This window comes from Salvelinus alpinus, chromosome 20 (genome assembly GCF_045679555.1).
Source record: "Salvelinus alpinus chromosome 20, SLU_Salpinus.1, whole genome shotgun sequence".
Lineage (NCBI taxonomy): Eukaryota > Metazoa > Chordata > Actinopteri > Salmoniformes > Salmonidae > Salvelinus > Salvelinus alpinus.
This window is the reverse complement of record NC_092105.1, coordinates 50019423-50038227: the sequence shown is the minus strand read 5'-3', so window position 1 is coordinate 50038227 and position 18805 is coordinate 50019423. Positions and strand designations below refer to the sequence as shown.

Sequence of the window (18805 nt, the reverse complement as noted above, 5' to 3'; positions counted from 1 at the left end):
TAAAGCAAAGAGAAAAAGCGTGGCAAAGTATTGCAGACCGCCTGAATGCGTAAGTAGTGCACAATTACACACTCACCGCTCCGCTGAAACATCACAATTACAATTCAAATATTTAATTCACATCTCCAAAAATGCAGTTGTACTGTAATTATGAAACGGTTAAATTTTTAATTGAAATGCACTGCAGATATGAGTGAAATTGTGTAAAGTAACTCCATCACACTGTATAAAGCTATGATAAATTTTGATATTTTTACTGAAAACAAGACAAAAATACCAAGTAATTTTTTGCAGTGTGACTCCATTAAATGTGTGTGTGTGTGTGTAGATTAAACATGAGCGGGCCGAAACGGACATGGCAGCAGGTCAAAATCAAATACAAGAACATTCTGCAGAATGGTATGGTCCCTGACTAATATTTAACAAAGCACAAGCATATATTGTACCCAGAAGGTGCCTGCTCACACATTGTCTGTACTGTTTTAGCAGTGAAAAAGAATACCCACAGACAAGGCACGGGTGGTGGGTCACCAAAGGCTGACCTTACCCCAGCAGAGGACATGGCCTTGGAGCTAAATAAAGGCAGGCCCGTCTTAGAGGGGATCCCTGGGGGGAAAGAGACGAGCATAGGTTCCTCCCAAGATGCCACCCGCTTCATTCAAGGTATGTCCTTCCATCTCTACATGGGATACAACCACATTCATATTGAATCAATTTGGACTGTCTGACTTTGGTTTACCTATTGCCTTGCAGTGTCTGGCAGCACTGTGTTCCTGTTAGAGCCACCAGCACAAGCACCAGACGATGCTGATCCAGTGAGTACTCCATCAAAGGCATACTGTAGGCCTGGCATGTCTTGTCTACTAGCTTCAATATGAATCCGATTAAATGTGATAGGGTGAAGGCCCCAGTGCAGCAGCAACAGCACATGATGGAGACGATGATGAGGAGGAGACCATCTCTCTGGATTCCAGAAGGCATGAGGTATCATGTTAAGACTGTGAAAGTACTATTTACTCTACAATGGTGAGGAGTCCTCATCAAAATCAAAAAATCTAATTTCTTTTACAGGACCCAGATGCTATACAGTGGGAAAACCAGCCTGGCAACATAGTGCGTATTAATAAAAGGACACCACATCCTGCCAAATTCCAGCTGCGCTAATTGTATTGTGTACACAGAGCTCACAAGCTATCAGAAAGTTGTATGGCAACCACCTCCGGCGCCAAATAGAACTGGCAAGACATAGACATTCAGTACAAGAAGAAAAAGATGGAAAATCTTGCACTGTAGTCCAAAATAAAAAAGAGGACAATTAGGAAACTGGACCTTGAAATAAAAAAACTTGAGAGGGAGGTGAGATATGCCTTCAATGTACACTGTATGCTAACTGTAACACAAATGTATTAATCATTATTTTTTTTCCCTCCCCCAGCTCCAAGAAGATGACACAGCTCAAAATAAAAATTAGGTATATTCTCGTAAAGTCAAGTGAGCCATGACATATGAGCTCTTATTGTGAGCACACAGGACGGTGGCATCTTTCTAAGGTTTTTTTTATTTTCCCAGCAATCAGTACAACCAAGTCATCGTTATAAGGCATCGCCCTCTTTTGCCCACCCCCCCAGCACCAGGTGTGGCCACTAGCCTATATGAAGGCCCAAAATTGTGTGTTCCTTTCTGCTCTGACAATGGCATGCCCATTCGTGCGAGATGTGGTGGATGAAGAAGCACTTGTGCTGAGGAGAGCCTTCAGGCGAGAAAGGGTCTTCAGGGACCGGTTGGACCCACTGGCCTTCCCTGATGACCATCTATATGAAAGATACAGGTTTTCTGCAGATGGCATCAGGTATCTATGCAGACTACTGGGTCCCAGGATTAAGCACCGCACTGCACGGAGCCATGCACTGAGTGTGGAGCAAATGGTTTGTGTGGCCTTGCGCTTTTTTGCTAGTGGAGCCTTCCTGTACTCAGTGGGGGATGCAGAACAGCTGAACAAGGCCACAATTTGCCGCACAATAAGGAGTGTGTGTCTGGCTATCAAAGCATTAGCAGATGTCTTCATCTCCTTCCCTGGCCACAGAAGACTCTGTGACATCAAAGAGGAGTTCTATAGGATTGCAGGTAAGAGGATCTACAAATTACAGGACAACTGTTAACACATAGTAGGATACTCATTACTTTGTGTGACAGGTTTCCCCAATGTCATTGGTGCAGTGGACTGCACACACATAAGGATAAAAGCCCCCTCAGGTGCCCATGAGGCCGATTTTGTGAATAGGAAATCCTTTCACAGCATTAATGTTCAGGTGAACATAACTTTTTGATATTGTCCATTGACGAACACTCTGCATTGCCAGTGATGTGCATTGATTGGTGTAATATTCCTCATCTTATGATTTCAGATGGTCTGCAATGCTGACTGTGTGATCAGCAATGTTGTGGCAAAATGGCCTGGCTCAGTCCATGACTCCAGAATCTTTCGGGCCTCTGAAATCTATCAGTGCCTATCACAAGGTAAGCCACACAACCCCTATTTATAACCATCATGGCTGTGTCAAGAATATCACTGTGTTTATGAGGTAGTAATGATGAGATTTTGTGTTGACAGGTGAATTCTCTGGTGTGTTGCTGGGAGACAGGGGGTATGGCTGCCAGCCTTTTCTCCTGACACCTTTCACAGACCCCCAGGAAGCACAGCAGGCCTACAACCATGCCCATGCCAGGACCAGGGCCAGAGTTGAAATGACCTTTGGCCTCCTGAAGGCACGCTTTCACTGCCTTCACAAATTAAGGGTCAGCCCTGTTAGGGCATGTGATATTACTGTGGCTTGTGCTGTCCTCCACAATGTGGCCTGCCTGAGGAAGGAGAGGGCCCCCAGAGTGCCACCAGCCATGGACTGGGACAATCCGGCAATCTTCCCTGATGACGACAGTGGTCGGCTGCTGAGGGACCAATATGTGTTGAATTATTTTAGTTAGTATGTGTGCTTTCAATTTTGGTTAAATATGTCCTGCGGTGGCAGAGGAATTTGGTTTTTTTTGGGTTCGTTTTTTGACGAATTTGGCCTCTTATGATGTTTGTGCGGTATACTGTGTGTAATACAAGGCTGCAGGGAGGCTACTGCATCCATTCATTTGTCTGTTCAGTTGATGTGTATGGATTTGTCCTGCATTTATTTTAGTGTGCAGACATGCAGGGTGTGTTATATACAGACCTTTGAATGTGTATGTATCATTTTGTATAATATGCTTGGATTCTGTGCTTTCCATCTTGTAGAGTCACTGTGACTTCAGTTTCGAAAGGAGCTGATGGTTTACCTGCTTTGTTTTGTCCTTATTCAATAAAGGAACATAATGTTACACATTGTGTTTTTATATTCATATGGAATGTGTATTTGTTTATATGACAGAGTACTAGGGCCACACTGAAGAAAAAGGATAAAGTCATAAATTTATGAGGCTGGTTCTTTCTGCAGAAAAGCTACATATTGTTTTTACAGTTTTGATACTTATGACAATGTGATACTTAATATTCTGGCACATCAGCATGTCTTTGTTTATGAAACCATACTGAAGTACAATTTCACGAAATGCCCCACATCTGTCATTTTAACAACTGTCCTCCTTTAAAACAACTGGTTACAATATTATGACTTGTGTTTTTTTCCCCTCTGTGGCCCTAATATTCTATCATTTTATATATAGCCTTATAGTCTATGGGAAACTGTAAATTATCTAATGATAGCAACATCATCTAAAAATCATTTTTTATCCAAAATCATTGAAATTAATGATCACAAACGTTTAAATAATAACAGTGGGTCTAGTTATATGTGATAACAATGTATAGTGAGCAGTGAAATAACTATTGGTTTCCATTTGTGGTGACTGCTGACTGACATTAGGGATGAGATTAAATAGATCCTGGAATTTAGCCTGGTCTGGAGCAGGCTAGCTCCACAGAATAAATCTCCATGGTAATTTATACCATAACATATCCTCCTGCCCCCTATCCATCTTTAGTGCAACCGGATTACGGATCAATTGAGCCAGGATCACCAAGATATCCTGGCTTAATCCTTTATCCTAGTTTTGTGCAACAGGCCCCTGGTCTGCTTCTGGGTTCTACTTTAGAAAACCGTGACACAGACGGTGGATGAAAACTTAGCCATTTTGTCTTAGAATCAACAGTAGAGGTTTGAATTAAGTAGGCAAACTTGTTGAATATTGTAGTCTTACTATATCAAACTGTTAATACAATTAATGAGTGGAACAAATTTAATTTCGTTCAATTGTTTCAAGTTTCCTTAATGAATACTTTTATCATGTTTAATAATGTATCCACTGAATACTTTTGTGTTCACAGCTGGTGAGCTATAGTACAGCAGGTACAAAGACACTTCCCGTGCCTTTCGGACAAAGGTAGTCTGTGCTGCTGAGGAGGCCAACAACAACTTTGTTGAGTTCCATGCAAGCAGCATTGGGGCTCACTGTGAACAAAAAAACAAACGAGATGCAATCTCAAAAAGATTTCATTGGCCAGGGATGTCCGCTGACATAGACAAATGGGTAATTATAAATCTAACGTCCTCTTATCTAAATGAAACTGTAACGGGTGTCGTCGTCGGATGAGGAGGAATCGGACCAAAGCGCAGCGTGGTGAGTGTTCATGACTTTTATTGAAACTGAACACTTAAACAAAAATAACAAAGAGAATACACGAAACCGAAACAGTCCTGTCAGGTGAAGAACACTAAACAGAAAACAACTACCCACAAAGCATCGGTGGGGAAAAGCTACCTAAGTATGGTTCCCAATCAGAGACAACGATAGTCAGCTGTCCCTGATTGAGAACCATACCCGGCCAAAACAAAGAAATGCAAACATAGAAAAAATAACATACTGGGCACCCTCGTAGCGGGCTCCGGACTGGAGGGCGACTCGGAAGGCTCCGGACTGGAGGGCGACTCGGAACGCTCTGGACTGGAGGGCGACTCGGAAGGCTCCGGACTGGAGACCGTCGCTGGAGGGAGGAGACGCAGAGACAGCCTGGTGCGTGGGGCTGCCACAGGGGCTGCCTACAGGAGGCCTGGTGCGTAGAGGAGGCACCGGATGAACCGGGCTGTGGGGGAGCACTGGAGCTCTGGTGCGCAGCCTTGGCACCACTCCTCCAGGCTGAATGCCCACTTTAGCCCGGCCCCTCCAGAGTGCAGGCACAGGTCGAACCGGGCTGTGGGGGAGCACTGGAGATCTGGTGCTTACCACTCGCACCTCTCCACTTGGCTCAATGCCCACTTTAGCCTGGCACGGGCGGAGCGCAGGCATAGGACGAACTGAACAGTCCCAGCGCCCGGAGACACAGTACGCAGAGCCGGCGCAGGATACCCTGGCACGAAACGGTGCACCGGAGACCAAGCGCGCTGAGCTGCCACAATCCGCCCTGGCTGGATGCCCACTCTCGCATGGCACTTGCAGGGGGCTGGCATATAGCGCTCCGGGCTATGAGTGCGCACTGGACACACCGTGCGCTTTACCGCATAACACGGTGCCTGACCAGTACCACGCTGCTTCCGGTAAGCACAGGGAGTTGGCTCAGGTCTATAGCCTGACTCCGCCAATCCCCCCGTGTGCCCCCCCCCCCCAAAATTGGGGGCAGCCTCTCGTGCCTGCTTCGCTGACTCGCCTCTGACTTGCTTGGCCTCTCAGCTTTAGCTGCCTCCAGTTCCTTTTTAGGGCGGCGATATTCCCCAGCCTGTCTCCAGGGTCCCTTTTCGTCCAATATCTCCTCCCATGTACAGGAGTCCTGAACCCTCTGCTCCTCCATACCACGCTGCTTGGTCCGTTGGTGGTGGATAGTTCTGTAACGTGTGTCGTCGTCGGATGAGGAGGAGGAATCGGACCAAAGCGCAGCGTGGTGAGTGTTCATGACTTTTATTGAAACTGAACACTTAAACAAAAATAAAAAAGAGAATACACGAAACCGAAACAGTCCTGTCAGGTGAAGAACACTAAACAGAAAACAACTACCCACAATGCATCGGTGGGGAAAAGCTACCTAAGTATGGTTCCCAATCAGAGACAACGATAGTCAGCTGTCCCTGATTGAGAACCATACCCGGCCAAAACAAAGAAATACAAAACATAGAAAAAAGAACATAGAATGCCCACCCAAATCACACCCTGACCAAACCAAAATAGAGACATAAAAAGCTCTCTACGGTCAGGGCGTGACAGAAACTGGCTATTCTATTCTGATACTTCTTGTGAAAAAAATATGCAGATGTTTTTTGTGTTTGTTTTAATAGTTGGCAATTGCTACTGAGAACTATTTAAACACTTTTGAAAACTATAGCTCTATCAGTCCTAATATTTTTCCTCCTTCAATCAGATGTCATAATGTGTACCTTGCCAGGCCAGCATGACATCTATAAAACAGGAGGTGGAGTACACTCCAATAGTGCTATGTGGCTTTACGATTTACATTCCTGCTTTTACAAAATGTAATATATTTATTTTGAGAATATAAAGTCATAATGTTAACATTTTACATTTAGTGTCCATTTGTTACTATGTTATTACATAACTTTAGCTTACCTGTCAAAACAACATTGCAGTTATACAGGAACAGCTATGTAATTGTAGTTTATTAGTATAGGTTATAGGTGGATACACAGTATAGGACTGAGTATAATCCGATTGGTCCCATTGCCTCACATTTATTCAGATTGGACATGGATAGTTTTCCAGGTGGTGTCTGGACCTGGGGGCGACCAATCACGTGTACTGTCTGGACCTGGGGGCGACTAATCATGTGTACTGTCTGGACTTGGGGGCGACCAATCATGTGTACTGTCTGGACCTGGGGGCGACCAATCATGTGTACTGTCTGGACCTGGGGGCGACCAATCATGTGTACTGTCTGGACCTGGGGGCGACCAATCATGTGTACTGTCTGGACCTGGGGGCGACCAATCATGTGTACTGTCTGGACCTGGGGGCGACCAATCATGTGTACTTTCTGGAGTAATAGACTATACCACTAGTGTGAAGGTGTCAGGTTTCACAGTAGAACTGTGGAGGATTGTGTGTTTGTGTGGAGACCTCTCCCCCAGTCACTTTGTCCGTCCAATATAGAACACCTTGCACTGTGGACATTCCAATCTATAGATGACATGAGTGGTTTTACAGTTAATGAAATGCTTGACGTAATACTCAATTTTGGAAGTTGTGTCAACAAAATACTTCTTCTGTGCAATATTACTGCAATGGTTGCAATGGTTACATTTAAAAGAGCCCTTGGGTTTGTAGTCAAGCCAAGTTTTTTGAGAGTCACCCGGAAGATAACTGTGGACTAATTTGTCATTTAGGGTAGGGCATCTCTTAAAGCTTATGACTGGTGGCTCAGGAAAGACTTGGCATAGTAGAGTATCACTTTATTATTAATGATTATTTTAATGTTCTCTGCTTCAGTGCTGTATTTTGTAACAAAATACACTCTCTCTGATGTATCACGAGGCACTCCCCTTCGCAACAAGTTCTCTCTGTCAAGTAATCCAGCCCTTATACCGACATCTTTCAGGACCTGAACGCTGTAGCCCCGATTCAAGAAGCGATTCTCCAATTCAGCAGATTTGACACTGTAGTCTGTTTCCTGATCGCAAATTCCAAAATGGAGTATTACGTCAAGCATTTCATTAACTGTAAAACCACTCATGTCATCTATAGATTGGAATGTCCACAGTGCAAGGTATTCTACATTGGACGGACAAAGAGACGCCTTCAAGACCGCTTAGCGGAACACAAATGCGCCATACGGGTAGGCAATGAAGACTACCCCATGGCAAGGCACTACAAGTCCCTACACCATGGAAACCCTGCCTCCCTACAAGCTATGGGTGTTGATCATATTCCAGCCTCTATTAGAAAAGGGGACCGTCTTAAACAGTTAAACCAAACGGAAAGTTTTTGGATTTACAAACTACAGGCCACTAAATACACTGGTTTAAATGAAGATAAGGATTTCTCACCCTTCCTGTAGGGTCGTGATGGGTCCATTTGCTGTCATCTAGTGGACATTTTGCTCAATTGCTCATTTTGCTCTATGTTTAGACTGTTGTTGTTCATGTTTTGCTGTGTTCTAGTGTACTATGGAATATATTGCTTTCTTATTCTTGACACTTCTCCCAGACATATTTAAGGTTAGAACTACCTTTTAGTGTTCTGATACTTCTAGCTTGGAGTTGTATTTTTATGATAACATAGCTACAGTATTTCACCTTTTAATGTGTATAGTATTGCTTACTAGGTGTGTCCAATCAATTTTGTAACCACGCCCTTTTCCAATTAGGGCTAATTGAAAAAGCTGTTCAAAAAAGGACATTGTATTCCTTTTTTTTGTACTCCCTGACGAAGGCCATGCAGCCGAAACGCGTCGGATTTAAAAAAAAACTTTGTTTCTATTGAACATGCCATACTAATAAAGGCATTTTAATTAATTATATGAAGAGAGCCTTGGTCCTCCTTTCTTTTTGATGACCAATTTACCCCTTTTACCAAAGAGCACATTCTATCTACCAAAATGTACTATTGTGTACCTTAGTAGCGCTTCCCTTCCTCCTCTTTCTACTTGTATTTATAACATTTGGATAATGAGCTTTTCAATAAAGCGTTTCACATTCTCTACTGGTTGAAATGAAGTGTAATTTGATGAAATACTATACCTATCCTGTGTTTATCAGATCAGTGCAGATGAAGGGCATTAGATATTGAGATTAACCGGTGTTAGAGTATTTACATGATGCATAGGAAGTGTAGTGTACTGTTTTTTAAAATTCTATTTCTGTATATATGAATTAACTAGTTAAGTCCTGTTTCTAGTCTATTAGTTACAATGTGTAACCATTGATGTCCCAGGACCAAGATTGGTAAACACTGTTGAAGTGTACAATTGTAATATATACATGCAGACACAGTGTCATTCAAAGATTGGAATTTGATACTCCTAAAATGATCTCAAAGACATGCATACCTAAACTGCACCTTTATTTGCCAAGGTAGAGTACATGATCAGTGAATATATTAAATGTACAGGCTACAATGTGGGGATCTCATGCATGTTAATAACTACATGTACAGTGGGGAGAACAAGTATTTGATACACTGCCGATTTTGCAGGTTTTCCTACTTACAAAGCATGTAGAGGTCTGTAATTTTTATCATAGGTACACTTCAACTGTGAGAGACGGAATCTAAAACAAAAATCCAGAAAATCACATTGTAGGATTTTTAAGTAATTAATTTGCATTTTATTGCATGACATAAGTATTTGATCACCTACCGACCAGTAAGAATTCCGGCTCTCACAGACCTGTTAGTTTTTCTTTAAGAAGCCCACCTGTTCTCCACTCATTACCTGTATTAACTGCACCTGTTTGAGCTCGTTACCTGTATAAAAGACACCTGTCCACACACTCAATCAAACAGACTCCAACCTCTCCACAATAGCCAAGACCAGAGAGATGTGTAAGGACATCAGGGGTAAATTGTAGACCTGCACAAGGCTGGGATGGGCTACAGGACAATAGGCAAGCAGCTTGGTGAGAAGGCAACAACTGTTGGCGCAATTATTCGAAAATGGAAGAAGTTCAAGATGACGGTCAATCACCCTCGGTCTGGGGCTCCATGCAAGATCTCACCTCGTGGGGCATCAATGATCATGAGGAAGGTGAGGGATCAGCCCAGAACTACACGGCAGGACCTGGTCAATGACCTGAAGAGAGCTGGGATCACAGTCTCAAAGAAAACCATTAGTAACACACTACGCCGTCATGGATTAAAATCCTGCAGTGCACGCAAGGTCCCCTTGCTCAAGCCAGCGCATGTCCAGGCCCGTCTGAAGTTTGCCAATGACCCTCTGGATGATCCAGAGGAGGAGTGGGAGAAGGTCATGTGGTCTGATGAGACAAAAATTGAGCTTTTTGGTCTAAACTCCACTCGCCGTGTTTGGAGGAAGAAGAAGGATGAGTACAACCCCAAGAACACCATCCCAACCGTGAAGCATGGAGGTGGAAACATCATTCTTTGGGGATGTTTTTCTGCAAAGGGGACAGGACGACTGCACCGTATTGAGGGGAGGATGTATGGGGCCATGTATCGCGAGATCTTGGCCAACAACCTCCTTCCCTCAGTAAGAGCATTGAAGATGGGTCGTGGCTGGGTCTTCCAGCATGACAACGACCCGAAACACACAGCCAGGGCAACTAAGGAGTGGCTCCGTAAGAAGCATCTCAAGGTCCTGGAGTGGCCTAGCCAGTCTCCAGACCTGAACCCAATAGAAAATCTTTGGAGGGAGCTGAAAGTCCGTATTGCCCAGCGACAGCCCCGAAACCTGAAGGATCTGGAGAAGGTCTGTATGGAGGAGTGGGCCAAAATCCCTGCTGCAGTGTGTGCAAACCTGGTCAAGAACTACAGGAAACGTATGATCTCTGTAATTGCAAACAAAGGTTTCTGTACCAAATATTAAGTTCTGCTTTTCTGATGTATCAAATACTTATGTCATGCAATAAAATGCAAATTAATTACTTAAAAATCATACAATGTGATTTTCTGGATTTTTGTTTTAGATTCCGTCTCCCACAGTTGAAGTGTACCTATGATAAAAATTACAGACCTCTACATGCTTTGTAAGTAGGAAAACTTGCAAAATCGGCAGTGTATCAAATACTTGTTCTCCCCACTGTATATACGACTTGCATCCTTGGCACAACATTATATTATATTCTACTCAGTCCATAGGCTTCATTAATGTAATTCAGGCTGTTTTGAAGTTGATACAACTGGCTATGATAGCTGAGGTTCATAGCTAGGTTATGAACTAATATGTATACCAAACGTTTGGGTCCATACACAGATCGGCTAGATAGCTAGCTACACATCCATAGGCATACAGGCATTTTAAATCATCCACTGCACAATAAGCAAGAATATAGCTAGCTACGTTATTTCATCTATCTGCATGGCAAATATCAGCAAGGCAAGCTTACAAAATTGTACATTCCATTTGCAGTAAATTCTTCAGCTAACTAGATTCTATACATCCAATGTTTCAAAAAACGACAGCCTGGTTTGCTGGTTGTTTCAGGAGTCCCTAAAACAACCAGAAGTACAATTTCATACTCATGTCACAACACCCATAAAGCTAGCCAGCTAGCTGGCTAGTGAGCTAGCTTGCTAAATCGCAATTTTCGTAAATGAACTTTATGATTAAAAATGCATAATCGTTTGTCTCTAACATTCCTGTCAACTTTACATGTTTTTGCATGATTCGTTATGATGTTATAATCGCTTACATTTGCTTCCATCCTAGTATTTCTGTCCGCCATTTGATCCAGTTCAGTTCTGTGTAGGGGTACCCCTCTCTCCTAGTATTTCTGTCCGCCATCTATGATCCAGTTCAGTTCTGTGTAGGGGTACCCCTCTCTCCTAGTATTTCTGTCCGCCATCTTTGATCCAGTTCAGTTCTGTGTAGGGGTACTCCTCTCTCCTAGTATTTCTGTCTGCCATCTTTGTTGAAGAAAGTCTAACAGTCACTAGTGCAGCAGCAGCCTCCCCGGTCCTAGTGCCGGCCCGATATGAAGTTTAAGATGGGTTGGAACGTTGACGAAAAAAATACATAACAGAAAAAATATATTGACTGATATTGATTTATTTAGGGGGGTCGAATGAATATTTTAGGCCTAGCGACGTCCCTGATTCCTACCCTTTAACTTTTTGTCTGAAAATTAAATATACATTTTACTCAACTGCGTTACCCACTCCAGTCAGCAGATGGCGGTATGAGACTTTAAGGCAATGCTGCTAGTGTGACGTATAATCTAGTGGACGGAACGCTTCTTTCAACAGCAGCAACACTTAGTCAGCCACCTCGGTAGCTTGCTAGCCAAAATAGCTAAACCAATAAACTTCTTTAGACGCTTTAGTGTATTTTAGCCACTGTGTTATAACCCCACTTCTGTCGTCTAGTTTATTATCCGATTTAATTTCATATTTACGGTGTTGTTGTTATTAGTCAGCTAGCGGGCTGGTTAAGTTAGCATTAGCCTAGCTAGCTAACGTCTCCGACCATGAGGTCACTAAGCTACTCTCTACCTGCTAAAGAAGAGGGGGTCTGCTGGACGGAGAAAGAAGCTCTGGTGAAAGAGGAGGAGGAAGAGGAGGCTGTTACAATACAAAAACAAGTAGAGGGTGAGGCTGTTACAGTGAAAGAAGAGAAATGCGTTACAGTGAAGGAAGAGGAAGACTCGTTCAGAGTGAAAGAGGAGGAGGATGCAGTATTTGGAGTGAACGAGGAGACGGGGGAGATGACTGTCACATCGAAAAAGGAGAACGAGGAAGAAGAGGAGGACACTGGATATCTGAGGCCGGTTTTCCAGGATCATCTTAAGGCATCCAACGATGAACTTAGCCGTAAGATGGTTTTGAGAAACATGGCCCTGATTAATACTAGTAAGTACTGTCTTAAATACAGAGGCACAAACTCTGCAGTTGTTGAACTGATGTGTGGTGTTAAAGGGGAAATATGCAATTGCTACATCCATATTTGGACTGTTAAGTTATTTATTTATGGCCATTGATTCTTGAAGAATATAACACTTACCTCATGAGCTTAGTTCAACTGTTGTATCCCATCAGAACCCCAAATAATCTTTTTTTACTCCAAGGTTTAGAAACAATGTAAATCAACACTGTATAGCCTCAACATGGTTAAAACTATAAAGCTGATATCATGGATGGTCAGTCTTTGCCTCCATCGGTCTGTCTATGAATTTGAGAGTAGTTACATTTCTTCAGCCCTATCCATAATCTTATTTTACCAAAACAGTGGTGGAATGACAGCTTTGTTATTGTTTCAACTGCAGATTGATTGATGTGGCTTTTTTAAAGGGGCAACCTAGTTTTTAAACAGCAACACAATGTCAACCCTGAGACTTGGTTTGGTAAACAGCTGAGGGATGGGGCTGGAGAAATGTAACCACTCTCAAATTCATAGAGAAAGCTATTGTATCAACCGTAACCCAAAACCTAGGGACCTCGTCAAGAAGTTCAGAGATCTTGGCATAACAGTTATAAGGTGTTGGCTTGACAGTCAGTGGACCCAGGTTTGAGTTCAGCTCAGGGCTACCCCCTGAATTCACTACACTATGAGTACAAGGACTGGCCATCCATGAGGTCATAATGATAGTTTAACCATGTTTCTAGACTATATAGTATATTCTAGAATTCATCCATGATGTCATAATGATAGTTTAACCAGGTTTCTAGGCTATATAGTATATTCTAGAATTGCCAGTGTAGATTTCCTGTGGGGGTCAAATTGTTAGAGCTGTTGATAAGTCATTGTATAATATTCAGCCAATTTATTTTCATGCCATTACATCAATATAGCCTAACCAGAAGAGAGAGAACTCTTCCTGAACCACCACCTCCTGCTGGCCTTCGTAAATTCTGACGTTGCTGGTAATAGGCTACACAAGCAGTCGGCAACATACATTATCTTACCATTTCTACTGATCTGGTGGCAGTTATGATTTTCATATACAAATTTTCGTGGAACAGTTTCATTTAATTTATAATATTATCTCAAATCATTGTCTGATTAATCTACATTTTATCTAAATTAAAATGAAAAGTCACTTTTATTGCCTATGTAAAAAAAAATAGCCTACATAAAGCCAAAGAAAACATTAAAAATAAATAATAAAAACATTGCAAATAAATATCCTATAAATCACATGGCCTGTCTACAACGAACTTGAAACATTGTATAAAATATTCTGGGCTCTGTTTCCCTCGCCAGTGAGTTCGGGACAGAGACAGCTGTAGGCTGTTTGTGAAAGGGATAAGAAGTAATCAGGTATTTTATGACATTTCCACTGCATCAGCGCATTACATTTTCCCCTTTCGTGCCGAGTGGTTATCGAAAGAGTGAGAGATGGAAATATTTTTCAAATACTTTGAGGAACTATTCTCATCTGTAATTGATTTTGAGTAGACTTTGTTTACTTGCTGTTTGAGGTGAAGAGAAATTTGCTTTGAGAAGCTCCTCGGCTCATTAGTGGTGGTGCTTTAAGACAATCAGAAATACTATCAGACATCCCCAAATGGGCACATTTATAAGCCTACATTTGCGCGCAGGCCAGGTACACTAGTCCTACTTCTATATGTGTAATTAGGTGTGCGTCCTTACTCAACATTGACAGGAGTGTTTCAAACGAAAGACAATTAATAAATTGACAAAACTGACGCATCTTGTAGGGTCAGGTCTGGGTGGTCTGTCATGGGCCATTTCATTTAGTATCCGTTTGGGTCAGCATGGGGAATGATTGTATTTCCTCATATGTTCCAACATATGTATGTTGTACCGAAGTTGACCGACTGAAAGGGAGTGTAACTTTATGACTATAATTAGTGTTCCCTGAAGGAAGGAAACGAGGTACAACACCTGTTTGGCCCCGCCCCTTCCTGGGTCGGTGAGGAGCGGTATTAAATTTAAGGAATAAATCCGAGCCTCACGTTCATCACCTGTGGAAGGCAGGGCTTCCAGCGAGGCGCGGATTTAATAGTATGTTGTACCTAGTTTCCCTCCTTCCGGGAACAGTAGTTATAGTCATAACATGTGGAATTGATAGTATGTTGTACCTAGTTTCACTCCTTCAGGGAACAGTAGTTTATCGTCATAACGTTAAGCTTGTCACATGATGAACTTCAACTTAAATACTGGATCTTGCTGTGGGACAGTTTTTTGTATTCAGATCTCTGAAATCCTCTCTACCTATGTAACAGTTTAGTTTCTCTTTATATTACGCTGGGAAAACAGTTTTGATGGACACAGAAATTCTAAATCATTTCAGAGTTTGCTAAATCCAATGGTTCCAACCGAGAGTCACCTTAACTTTATTGACAACACTCAAATGGATACTGTCATTTACGCTGTTCTTCAATAATTAGACATAATTCTTAATACTGTAGCTATTAGGTTACAGTCACATGTTCAACTATCATCAGCTGATCCAGGAAATCATTTTCTGAATGGCAGTCAAATGACATGCAACAACAATCAAAGTACTTCTTCATTCATTACTCGGGTAAAGACAGTTATGCCGTGCTCCACGTTGGATCCAACATCCCTAACAAATTGATGTTTATAATGTTTTATTGTCTGCTTGATTTACTGTAGGGTCTCGTTAGTCTGTTTGGACACAGAGATACTTAGCTCATAATGTGTAGAGAACTGTTCCTTGATGGATAGGCTATTGTACAACACACAGAGCTATTTTCCTTTATTCAGGAAAACACATTAAAGAGCAGCCTAGTGGGATTATTGACAACATTTTCTGGTGATCAGGTTATGAAATGTCCTGACAAAGACATTTTAGTTTCCATGTTTCACCTGAAATGTTAAATGGTTTATAGTCCTAGGTCTATGTTGTTGTTAGGTGAGGTTATGGGTCCTACAGTAGGTCTATGTTGTTGTTAGGTGAATATTTCTAGCCTACAATTTCTACCCTACAATCGTTGATGTTACTACTAATGTGAAAACAAGACAATATTTGACTATTGTTGCTCACTTGCCTGTCTTAAGACAATTGTCAAATAAGTTTAACATTCATTACAGACGTGATTGTTTGTACAACATCATGGCTACGCTATTGGCCTCACCTTTTACAGTGGATTTCTGCTATTGTGGCCCTTTAACCATCTGTCTGACGTTGTTGTTCACACAGGACAGAGACGTGACTATCGTGGATCCTGTGGGGGGCCTCAACAACCTCATGATGCTGAGAAGGAAGAGAAGAGTCTCTCCACGTCAAAACACCTCAAGAAACACCAGCAGAGACCCACGGGGAAGAAATGTCACTGCTGCTCTTACTGTGGGAAAGGTTGCAAATCTTCATCAGAACTTAAAATCCACCAGGGAACACACACAGGAGAGAAGCCTTATAGCTGTAATCTATGTGGGAAGAGTTATTTAAGATCAGATTCACTAAAAGTACACACGAGAATTCACACTGGAGAGAAACCTTATAGCTGTACTCAATGTGGGAAGAGTTTTACTCAGTCAAGCAACCTGTTATCACACCAGAGAAAACACACAGGAGAGAAATATTATAGCTGTAATCAATGTGGGAAGAGTTTTACCACATCAAGCCATCTGATTCGACACCAGAGAACACACACAGGAGAGAAGCCTTATAGTTGTCATCAATGTGGGAAGAGTTTTACTCAGTCAAACACCCTGGTATCACACCAGAGAACACACACAGGAGAGAAGCCTCATAGTTGTAATCAATGTGGGAAGAGTTTTACTCAGTTAAGCACCCTGGTATCACACAAGAGAACACACACAGGAGAGAAACCTTATAGCTGTGCTCAATGTGGGAAGATTTTTACTACATCTAGTGATCTGACGGTACACCAGAGAACACACACAGGAGAGAAACCTTTTAGCTGTGATCAGTGTGACAAGAGATACTCTGATAAAAGATCTCTGATCAAGCATCAGAAAATACATTCATGAAGGAGTTGTTTCATGACATCAATGAAATAATGTCACAATGTAGAATAGAGTAGAGTATTTTAATGTCACAGTGTGGAATGTTTTAACATTGTAGTGGGAGTATTTTAATGATGTCGCAATGAAGAATGTTTTAACATTGTAGGAGTATTTTAATGATGTCATAATGTAGAATGTTTTAACATTGTAGTAGGAGTATTTTAATGATGTCACAATGAAGAACCCTAAATGTTTGCCCCCTGTTCTATTGGTTTCGGCATGATATGGATATCAGTGGGAAAATCTTTGTACTTTGCGCCGTTCATCTTTCCCTCGATCTTGAATTGTCTGCTAGTCCCTGCCACTGAAAAACATCCCCACAGCATGATGCTGCCACCACCATGCTTCACCGTACAGATGGTGCCTTGTTTCCTCCATACGTGACGCTTGGCATTCAGGCCAAAGAGTTACACTTTGGTTTCATCAGACCAGAGAATGTTGTTTCTCAAGGTCTGAGAGTCCTTTAGGTGCCTTTTGGCAAACTCCAAGCAGGCTGTCATGTGCCTTTTACTGAGGAGTGGCTTCTGTCTGGCCACTCTACCATAAAGGTCTGATTGGTGGAGTGCTGCAGAGATGGTTGTCCTTATGGAAGATTCTTCCATTTACACCGAAGAACTCTGGAACTTTGTCAGAGTGACCATCAGGTTCTTGGTCACCTCCCAAGGCCCTTCTCCCAAATGTATGTAGTTCTGTCCTTGAGCTGTTCTTGTCTATTGATCTGTATTATGTCATGTTATGTGTGGACCCCAGGAAGAGTACCTGCTGCTTTTGCAACAGCTAATGGGGATCCTAATAAAATACCAAAATACCAAGATTGTTCAGTTTTGCCGGGTGGCCAACTCTAGGAAGAGTTTTGGTGGTTCCAAACTTTTTCCATTTAAAAATGATTGAGGCCACTGTGTTCTTGGGGACCTTCAATGCTGCAGACATTTTTTGTTACCATTCCCCAGATCTGTGCCTCAACATAATCCTGTCTCAGAGCTCTATGGACAATTCCTTTGACCTCATGGCTTGGTTTTCACTCTGACAACTGTGGGACTTTATATAGACAGGTTGTGTGCCTTTCCAAATCATGTCCAATCAATTGAATTTACCACAGGTGGACTCCAATCAATTTGTAGAAACATCTCAAGGATGATTAATGGAAACAGAAACCTGAAAGCAATTTTTGAGGCTTGTAGCAAAGGGTTTGAACACTTAAGTAAATACATTTGCAAATGGTTTGTCATTATGGGGTGTTGTGTGTAGATCGATGAGTGGAATTTTTTTCCGAATGAGGCTGTAATGTAACAAAATGTTGAAAAAAAGTGAAGGGGCCTGAATACTTTATGAATGAACTGTATTCCGCTGGCAGATTTTTCTACCATTGGCAATTTTGTACACAGACGTGATACGTGGCATAGAAAAGTCCAATCTTAGGAGAGTACATGGGAGGCCCTATACTGTGTGTCTGCAGGTGTCTATCATGTCTACAGAGAAACCTAGATTAAAATACTTAGATTTGTGTGTATTGGGAATATGTTGTGAAATTGTTAGATATTAGTTGTTAGATATTACTGCACTGTCGGAGCTAGAAACACAAGCATTTTGCTACACCCGCAATAACATCTGCTAAACATGTGTATGTGACTAATAAAATGTGATTTTGATTTGAAATAAACGTCCTATTTATCAAAGGTGCTTTTGGCTGGAGTCAAAATGACTCCAAAGGATTTGAATTTGTTAAAAGTCCATATTGATACAGAAACACTAAACCATGATTTAGATTTATTAAGAACAAGTTGATTGACAAAGTCATGAAAAATTTAATAAGCCACATTTTGGCTATGATAAAAGATATGCCTCTGGGGTCAAAATTATCCATGTCAGAAGTATGGTTCAATGCAAATATGTAGTGGGTGTAAGGTTTGTTTTTGATTAGTGTTTAATGAGTGAGAATTTATCAACACATGCTTCTCTTTGAACGACTTAATATAATATTAAGCTTTTATGAAATAAATTAAAAATACACGTTTGGTTCCTCCACTGCGTTGCCCACTCCAGTCAGCAGATGTGGATGTGCGTATTTTTTGTTCAGGCGATGCTGCCAGTGTGACGTATAATCTAGTGGACGGGACGCTCTTTCAACAACAACAGCTAGTCAGACACCTCCGTAGCAAACATAGCTACAACATTCACGCTCTTTACACT

General features: G+C 41.9%; 2 protein-coding genes across 5 annotated transcripts; both read left to right on the top strand.

Annotated features, from left to right (window-relative positions):
* The first annotated feature begins 322 nt into the window (after positions 1-322).
* On the top strand, positions 323-3384 carry LOC139547177 (putative nuclease HARBI1). Of its 4 annotated transcripts, none has more exons than XR_011669343.1 (10): positions 329-399; positions 487-663; positions 754-815; positions 898-984; positions 1072-1113; positions 1182-1356; positions 1436-1471; positions 1570-2124; positions 2406-2517; positions 2612-3384. XR_011669343.1 is itself a non-coding variant. In XM_071356236.1 (10 exons), the coding sequence occupies exons 7-10, from the start codon at positions 1653-1655 to the stop codon at positions 2980-2982; spliced, it is 1071 nt and encodes a 356-aa protein (XP_071212337.1). In that variant the 5' UTR covers positions 358-663; positions 754-815; positions 898-984; positions 1072-1113; positions 1182-1356; positions 1436-1471; positions 1570-1652; the 3' UTR covers positions 2983-3384. The 4 variants fall into 4 exon arrangements, 2 of the variants coding, with proteins under 2 accessions (XP_071212338.1, XP_071212337.1); XM_071356236.1 differs by adding an exon at positions 2194-2309 and having other exon boundaries at positions 358-663; XM_071356237.1 differs by adding an exon at positions 2194-2309 and having other exon boundaries at positions 323-399; positions 898-1356.
* Positions 3385-11881: 8497 nt separating this feature from the next.
* LOC139547175 (zinc finger protein 180-like) lies at positions 11882-18427 on the top strand. Its single transcript, XM_071356233.1, has 2 exons — positions 11882-12507; positions 15786-18427. The coding sequence occupies exons 1-2, from the start codon at positions 12126-12128 to the stop codon at positions 16577-16579; spliced, it is 1176 nt and encodes a 391-aa protein (XP_071212334.1). The 5' UTR covers positions 11882-12125; the 3' UTR covers positions 16580-18427.
* Positions 18428-18805: the final 378 nt, after the last annotated feature.

What these genes read in the sequence shown, in the direction of transcription:
- LOC139547177 (XM_071356237.1), top strand. Translation starts at nt 1,653, where the DNA reads ATGAAGGCCCAAAATTGTGTGTTCCTTTCTGCTCTGACAATGGCATGC. An exon ending in GGAGTTCTATAGGATTGCAG is followed by an intron (nt 2,125 to 2,193) that starts GTAAGAGGATCT and finishes TTTGTGTGACAG; the next exon opens with GTTTCCCCAATGTCATTGGT. An exon ending in TTCACAGCATTAATGTTCAG is followed by an intron (nt 2,310 to 2,405) that starts GTGAACATAACT and finishes TTATGATTTCAG; the next exon opens with ATGGTCTGCAATGCTGACTG.
- LOC139547175 (XM_071356233.1), top strand. Translation starts at nt 12,126, where the DNA reads ATGAGGTCACTAAGCTACTCTCTACCTGCTAAAGAAGAGGGGGTCTGC. An exon ending in CATGGCCCTGATTAATACTA is followed by an intron (nt 12,508 to 15,785) that starts GTAAGTACTGTC and finishes TTGTTCACACAG; the next exon opens with GACAGAGACGTGACTATCGT.